Source organism: Staurois parvus, unplaced genomic scaffold (genome assembly GCF_062004578.1).
Source record: "Staurois parvus isolate SC_StPar_1 unplaced genomic scaffold, SC_StPar_1.0 ptg002284l, whole genome shotgun sequence".
NCBI lineage: Eukaryota > Metazoa > Chordata > Amphibia > Anura > Ranidae > Staurois > Staurois parvus.
In genome coordinates, this window is record NW_028320080.1 from 147,458 (window position 1) to 156,083 (window position 8,626).

Here is an 8,626-nt window from a genome sequence, read left to right on the forward strand (position 1 = left end):
TTTTTTGTTCACTTACGGGATTTTCGTTTTTTTCGCACTTCCACAGACAAAAATAAAAAAAACTATGGCTTTTCTCTATTGTTGTCATTATATTAAGTGTTGAGATTTGTAGATTAGCTACTGGAGGCAGCGTAGAGCCGACCACAGAACTGTTGATAAGATATCAGCCACACAGGGGGTGTATTGTTTTCAGGGGATCAGCCGGCTCATACTTGAATGGCGAGGAGGAGCGGTAAAATGTAGCCATTGTGTAAACGATAATTGTGTGGCCCCCCTTACCATGTGCAAAGATAATTATAATATGTACTTTAATTAATACAATATATACGTTGCAGTAGGGTATGGAAAGAGGACCTGTATTGTGGAAGCTTTCCCAATTTAATATTTATTTTCGTCTTTTGGTTGAGCTTGGTGGACATGGGTGGTTAGTATGCAACTTGTAGACAAAACACCGGTCTATTGCCGGCACTGACCCACCACGGGTCCATTAGCCGATTAAACGCTTCCCCCAATAGATGGTTCCTCTCTAGATGAGATGCCTCCCACCAATAGATGGTTACTCTCTAGATGAGACGCTTCCCCCCCAATAGATGGTTTCTCTCTAGATGAGATGCCTCCCACCAATAGATGGTTTCTCTCTAGATGAGACACTTCCCCTCCCCAATAGATGGTTTATCTCTAGATGAGACACTTCCCCATAATAGACGATTTCGCTCTAGATGAGACACCTCCCACCAATAGACGGTTTCTCTCTAGATGAGACGACTCCCACCAATAGACGGTTTCTCTCTAGATGAGACGCTTCCCACCAATAGATGGTTTCTCTCTAGATGAGACACTTCCCCACAATGGATGGTTCCTCTCTAGATGAGACACTCCCCCCCCCCCCCCAATAGATGGTTTCTCTCTAGATGAGACACTTCCCCCCAATAGATGGTTTCTCTCTAGATGAGACACTTCCCCACAATAGATGGTTTCTCTCTAGATGAGACACTTCCCCCCAATAGATGGTTTCTCTCTAGATGAGACACTTCCCCCCAATAGATGGTTTCTCTCTAGATGAGACACTTCCCCCCAATAGATGGTTTCTCTCTAGATGAGACACTTCCCACCAATAGATGGTTTCTCTCTAGATGAGACACTTCCCACCAATAGATGGTTTCTCTCTAGCTGAGACACTTCCCCCCAATAGATGGTTTCTCTCTAGATGAGACACTTCCCCCCAATAGATGGTTTCTCTCTAGATGAGACACTTCCCCCCAATAGATGGTTTCTCTCTAGATGAGACACTTCCCACCAATAGATGGTTTCTCTCTAGATGAGACACTTCCCCCCAATAGATGGTTTCTCTCTAGATGAGACACTTCCCCCCAATAGATGGTTTCTCTCTAGATGAGACACTTCCCCCCAATAGATGGTTTCTCTCTAGATGAGACACTTCCCCACAATAGATGGTTTCTCTCTAGATGAGACACTTCCCCACAATAGATGATTTCTCTCTCTTGATGAGACACTTCCCACCAATAGATGGTTTCTCTCTAGATCGAACCGTAAGGGAGGCTGGAGTCATGGCGCACGTGTTGGCCTGCAATCCTGCCAGCTCTGGAAAATGATATTCTGGTATCCGCTGTAAAATAATCTGCCAGCCAGACTTATGCGCGTGTTTCAATAGCGAGTGCTTATTAAGCACTTTATGATGACGAGCGGACGGCACACATTGGCAAATATAGCCTCATAATTAGGAAGAAAACTAATTGTCAGTAATTTATCGCGTCCACCAATAATCCATTGTTCTGGGAAGATGCGTTCGCTGAGTCCAGATTCGGCACATCTTTAACTCTGTAGAAGCTGGATAAGAGTTGGTGACAGGCTTTACCGACTTGTAAAGTGGCTGAGATGCTCCCAAACATGAGATCTCCATCACATCGGGTTTTTGGAATCCATGGTGGGGTGGATGTTGTAGGTCTAGTCCAGTTAAAACTGAAATTCAGCTTGCAGACTCCAGTACTGGTGGTGAGCATAGGTGGAGATGTGAACTCACTACCCAAACCCATGGCAGACTCCAGTACGGAGTAGCCAGTGGAATGAGTAGCGGAGGCCAATGTGATGAATTGTCCATTGGCCACACATACCACCGGGAGACTCTGGTGCATAAGTCTCCCTGAACACAGTATTAATGCTGCATCCTCCACTATGGAGTCTCTCTAGTCATTCTAGAAAATGTATAGAATCCAACCAGTAGAGGGAGACTCCACTATTGGTGCTGAGGATGGGTGGAGATGAGGACTCACCACCCAAGCCTATGGCAGTCTCCAGTACTGGTGGCAAGTCCTCATCTCCACCTATCCTCATCCTCCTTTGTTGGTGAGTCCTTACCTCCACCTATCAAGTCCATGCTAGACTCCAGTATCCGTGGTGAGTATAGATGGAGATAAGAATTTGCCACCCAAGTTCATGACAGACTCTAGTATTGGTGGTGTGTGGTGAGAATTCCTCATCTCCACCTATCCTCACCATGAATACTGCAGTCTGCCATGGATTGGGTGGTATGTTCTCATCTCCACTTATCCTCACCACCAATACTGGAGCCAGCCATGGACCTGGGTGGTGAGTCCTCATCTCAACCTATCAAGTCCATGGCAGACTCTGGTATTGGTGGTAAGGATAGGTGAGAACATACCAACCATGTATTGGTGGTGAGGATAGGTGAGAACTTACCAACCAAGCCCATGGCAGACTTCAGTAATGGTGGTGAGCATAGGTGGAGATGAGTACATACCACCCAAGTCCATGGCAGACTTCAATATTGGTGGCAAGGATAGGTGGAAATGGAAACTTACCACCCAAGAACATAGCAGACTCTAGTATTGGTACTCAGAACAGGTGGAGATAAGAACTCCCCACGTAAGTCAATGGCAGACTCCAGTATTGTTAGCGAGGATAGGTGAAAATGAGAACTTACCACCCAAGTCCATGGCAGACTCCAGTATTGGTGGTGAGGATAGGTGAAGATGAGAAATTATCACTCAGGTCCATGGCAGACACCAGAATTGGTTCTGAGGATAGGTGAAGATCAGAATTTACCACACAAGTGCATTTGTGACTTGAGTGGTGGTGGAAAAGAGAGGTAGAGATGAGGACTCACCATCTAAATCCATGGCAGATTCCAGTATTGGTGATAATAGGTGGAGATGGAAACTTACCACCAAAGTCTATGCCAGATTCCAGTATTGGTGGTGGGGGGTAGGTGGAGATGAGGGCTCACCACCAAAGTCCATGGTAGATTCCAGTACTGGTGGTGAGCATAAGTGGAGATGAGGACTCACCACTTAAGTCCATGGTAGACTCCAGTATTGGTGGAGAGGATAGATGGAGATGAAAAAGTCCATGGCAGACTCCAGTACTGGTGGTGAGCATAAGTGGAGATGAGGACTCACCACCCAAGGCCAAGGCAGACTCCAGCGTTGGTGATGAGGATCGGTGGAGATGAGAACTCACCAGCTAAATCCATGGCAAACTCCAGTATCTGGTGGTGAGGATAGGTGGAGATGAGGACTCACCACTTAAGTCCATGGTAGACTCCAGTATTGGTGGAAAGGATAGATGGAGATGAAAAAGTCCATGGCAGACTCCAGTACTGGTGGTGAGCATAAGTGGAGATGAGGACTCACCACTCAAGGCCAAGGAAGACTCCAGCGTTGATGTTGAGGATCAGTGGAGATGAGGACTCACCATCCAATCCATAGCAAACTCCAGTATTGTTGGCGGCGATAGGTGGAGATGAAAATGTAGCACCCAAGTCCATGGCATAAGAGGGTTGATTTGGCCTGTTAACCCCCATTGTCACTGAAACATCGGCTTTGGGGCAACTTTCCTTTTCACAGTCTGAGATGTCATTATAATGGGGGTCAGCAGTCCTGGGCTATCCGACTATAACTGCTGCAAATGATCAATAGTGCTGCACAATAAACAATCTAATATGTGGCATAGAAAAACGTGATTTGCACATAAAGAGTGGAGCTGAGCATCTGCCGTACTGACGTCAAACTGGGGTGCAGATCTTTAAAGAGGACCTGTCACAGCACTGACTCCATACATTTGACATGAGCCCACACCACAGTATATTTGCAGATAAATGTCGACAAGAAAGTCCCAGCTACAGAAAGTGTCACCTGCGATCTCTGAATGCCCCCCAATGAGACGCAGCCAGATCAATGCAGATATTTTGCGTGTCACATTGTTTTCTCCACAAACACCTCGCCTGCGACCGCCGCTTTCCTTCAGCAAGAGATCCAAACTCCAGATCGTTGTGCTCCTCCTCTGATTCTAGTTATGTCTGGGAGCCAACACTGGGCAAGGGACAATCTGATCCAAATTACCTCATTCAGTTTCATTAGGGATGTCAGGAGGAGAACGGTGGGGGGAGAAGAGAGGGGAGGGCAGGAAAAGGACAGATAGAGAAGAGAGGTGGAAGAGAGAAGAGGAGAAGGTGAAGGGAGGATAAAGAGAGGAGAGTAAGAAGAGAGAGAAGGGGAAAGATGTAGGAAAAGAGGAACAGAAGAGGAGGGGAGATCAAGATGAGAGAGATGGAAGAGGAGAGACAGAAGAGACGAACAAGGGAGAAAAAGGAGAGGAGGATGAGAGAGAAGGAAGAGGAGAGGAAAAATACGGAATAGAAGTGGAAAAGGAGAGCAGAGAAATGGAAAAGGAGAGGAGAGGAGAAGAGAGGGGAGGAGAGAGCAAAAGAGGAGAGAGATACAAGAAGAGGAGAGGCAATGGAAATATATGAACAAGAAAAAAAGAAGAGGAAAAGGAAATGAAGAGTCGAAGAAAGGACAGAAAAAGGACAGGAAGAGAAGGGAAAAGAGGAGAGCAGAGAAATGGAAAAGGAGAGGAGAGATAAACTAAGAGCAAGAGGAGGGAGAAGAGGGTGAATGTTGGAAAAGAGGATCAGAAGAGGAAAGGAGATGAAGATGAGAGAGATGAAAGAGAAATGGAAAAGGAGAGGATAGAGATGGAAGAGGGGACAAGAAAGGTGGAAGAGAAGAGGAAAAGAAGAGCAGAAAGATGAAAGAGGAGAGGAGAAGAGAGGAGAGGAGAAGAGAGGGGAGGAGAGGAGAACGATGGAAGAGTAGCAGAGAAGAGAGGAGTGGAGAGGAGAGATAGGAAAGAGGAGAGAAGAGAGGAGTGGAGAGGAGAGAGAGATGAAAGAAGAGAGGTGAAGAGAGGATAGAGATGGAAGAGGAGAAGAAGGGAGAATAAGAAGAGGACAGGAAGAAAAGAGAGGTGGAAGAGAGAAGAGGAGAAGGTGAAGAGATGATAAAGAGAGGAGAGAATAAATAAGAATAAGAAGAGAGAGAAGGGGAGAGATGTAGGAGAAGAGGAACAGAAGAGGAGGGGAGATCAAGATGAGAGAGATGGAAAAGGAGAGGAAAAGGAGAGGAGAGAGACAGAAGAGACGAACAAGGGAGAAAAAGGAGAGGAGAGGAAGATGAGAGAGAAGGAAGAGGAGAGGAAAAAATATAAAATAAAAGTGGAAAAGGAGAGCAGAGAGATGGAAAAAGAGAGGAGAAGAGAGGGGAGGAGAGAACAAAAGAGAAGAGAGATACAAGAAGAGAAGAGGAAAGGGAAATATATGAACAGGAAAGAAAGGAGAGGAAATGGAAATGAAGAGTCGAAGAACGGACAGAAAAAGGTCATGAAGAGAGGAAAGGGAAAAGGGAAAAGAGAAAAGAGGGAAGGGTGAAGGGTGAAGTTAGAAGAGAGAAGAGGAGAGATAAACTAATAGCAAGAGGAGAGAGAAAAGGATGAATGTAGGAAAAGAGGATCAGAAGAGGAAAGGAGATGAAGATGAAAGAGATGAAAGACAAATGGAAAAGGAGAGGATAGAGATGGAAGAGGGGACAACAAAGGTGGAAGAGAAGAGGAAAAGAAGAGCAGAGAGATGAAAGAGGAGAGGAGAAGAGAGAGGAGAACGATGGAAGAGTAGCAGAGAAGAGAGGAGTGGAGAGGAGAGATAGGAAAGAGGAGAGGAGAGGAGAAAAGAGGAGTGGAGAGGAGAGATAGGAAAGAGATAGGAAAGAGGAGAGGAGAAAAGAGCAGTGAGATGAAAGAGAAGAGGTGAAGAGAGGATATAGATGGAAGAGAAGATGAAGGGAGAATAAGAAGAGAAGAGGAAGTTGAGAGAGATAGAAGAGGAGATGAAGAAGGTGGAAGAGAAGAGGAAAAGGAGAGCAGAGAGATGAAAGAAGAGAGAGGTGGAGAGGAGAGAGATGGAAGAGGAGAGGAAAAGCAGAGTAGAGGAGAGAAAGATGAGGGAGATGGAGGAGGAGAGGAAAAAGATGGAATAGAAGAGGGAAAGGAGAGCAGAGAGATGGAGGAGAGGAAAGAGAGTCAGAAGAAGAGAGATGAAACAGGAAAGGAAAGAGAGGAGAGGAAAAAGGAAAAATAAAAGGAGAAAGCTATGTAAGAGGAGAGGAAAAGAGAGGAAGAGGAGAGGACGATAAGAAAAGGAGTGGAGGGGTAGAGGAAAGGAGGAGATAAATGGAACAGAAGAGGAAGGGGAAAAGGAGAGGGGGAGAGGAAGTGGAAAGGAAAGCGATGGAATAGGAGAGGATCAGGGGAGGAGAGGAAAAGGGTAGAAAGAGAACAGAGATGGGGAAGAAAAGAGAGGAGGAAGGAAAAGGAAGAAAAGACAGGAAGAGGGGAGGGAGAAGAAAGGAGAGATGATGAGAAGAAAAAATGAGCAAAAAAAGAGAGGAAGAAGAGAGGAAAAAAAGATAAGTGGTGAGGAGAGAAAAACAGATGGGAGAGGAAGAGAAGGAGCAAAGAAGAGGATGAGTAGATGAGAGTAAAGGAAAGGAAGATAAGAGGAGAGGAGAGGAGAGGAGAGGAGGAAAAGAATATATATTGAAGAGGAAAGGCAGAGAGAAACAAAAGAGAGTATTGAAGAAAGGAAGGAGAAGGGATGAGAGAAGAAAAGACAGGAAAGAGGAGAGGAAGAGATGAGGAGAGCAAAGGTGAGAATAGAAAAAAAAGAGAGATGGAAGAGAAGTAAAAACGAAGGGAAAGAAAAGAACAGGAGATGAGGAGAAGTACAGAGAAATGGAAGAGGAGAAGAGATGGAAGAAGACAGGAAGAGAAAGAGAGTGAGATGGAAGGGGAAAAGAAGATCAGAGGCAAAGAATGAAATAAGTAGAAAACAAAGAAAGAAGAAGCATGAGAAGAAAGGAGTGGAGGAGGGTGAGAACTGAGAAGAGGAAGAGGTTTCACATATCGAACAAGTTCTTTACTGTAAGAGCTGTAAAAAGGTGTACTATGCTTCCCCCGTGACCTGCTTCTAGCCCACACTGTATCTGGTCACTACAAACAGCTGGATGGATTTATAAAAGACACAAACTACAGATGAAGAAATATTCACAAGAAATCACATCGTTCGTCTTTGGGGATCAGGAAGGATTTTTTCCCCAGTTGGAACAAACTGAAGGCGGCCTTACAAGGACCGTGTGCCTTTCTCTGGATCAAAGGTGGATTGAGGGTCCTGAAGAGGCAAAGTGTGATTTCTGTGAAATTGATGGACAAGCGTCTTTTTGTCTTCTATGAGTACGGGGGGGGGGGGGGGGGAGACAGACGCAAAAAGGAAGCAGGGGATACGGAGAGAAGGAGTAGGAGAAGAGGAAAAGTCAGAAAGTGAATGGGGGGAATGCAGTAAATGGGGGGAATGCAGTGAATGGGGGGAATGCAGTGAATGGGAGGAATGTAATGAATGGGGGGAATGTAGTAAATGGGGGGAATGCAGTGAATGGGAGGAATGCAGTAAATGGGGGGAATGCAGTAAATGGGGGAAATGTAGTGAATGGGGGGAATATAGAAGACGACAGAGGAGAGATGGGGAGAGACTCTGGTTGGCCGTTGGGAGAGGAGAGGGAAGATGGAGGACTCGGCATATTCAGCCTGAGGATAATATTAGACCCGTTGAGACCTACGCATATTCTGCACACACAGGACTGCAATAGACAGCATTGTGAGGAGTGCTGACAGGAGACATCTCTGTACCAATGATATATATAGCCCGTGCCAGAATTATTCCGAAAGCAATTCTGTGGGCGGGGGAGATGGCGGTGGATCCTGCGGTGCGCAGACAGTATGAGGCGAGGGATGGAGGACGGGGGTCTAAGAGGGTGACAGTTAAGGTGCACTTACCCTGATGTTATCCTGCCAATGGTGAGCTCTCTGGAACTCCTCCGCAGCGCGCGCCAGCCTCTGCAAGACAAGAACCAAACAACATCATGAAGAGCAACCCCACACACCCAACAAGCCGCAACACGCCAGGCGGGACAAAACTCTGATTTTTTGGCTGCAATTGTCCTGATTTTTGCACTTTTTTTTCTTTTTTTATTGCAGCCCTTGGCCAGTCTGAGAATTGGAAACGCAAGAGGCCCCAAACTATTCATAGAGGCCTCCTTATGATACTTCCCAGAGGAGAGGCTCAGAATATATTTTCTTGTTCTATGTAGGAACAAACCAAGGTTTCAATTTTTTGCAATATGCAACAATGTAATAATGGCGACTGCTACATATTTAGATATCCGTAGATGCGATATTGCTTTCACTGGCTACATGCCTC

General features: G+C 45.8%; 1 protein-coding gene across 1 annotated transcript in view; it reads right to left on the minus strand.

Annotated features, from left to right (window-relative positions):
• LOC149431346 (voltage-dependent calcium channel subunit alpha-2/delta-2-like) overlaps positions 1–8,262 on the minus strand; it is a gene marked incomplete at its 5' end in the record, with an annotated part of 141,622 nt that extends 133,360 nt beyond the window's left edge. Inside the window, one exon of the mRNA XM_089665644.1 lies at positions 8,203–8,262. Coding sequence (XP_089521770.1) covers positions 8,203–8,262 — 60 coding nt within the window. The remainder of the gene's footprint in view (positions 1–8,202) is intronic.
• Positions 8,263–8,626: the final 364 nt, after the last annotated feature.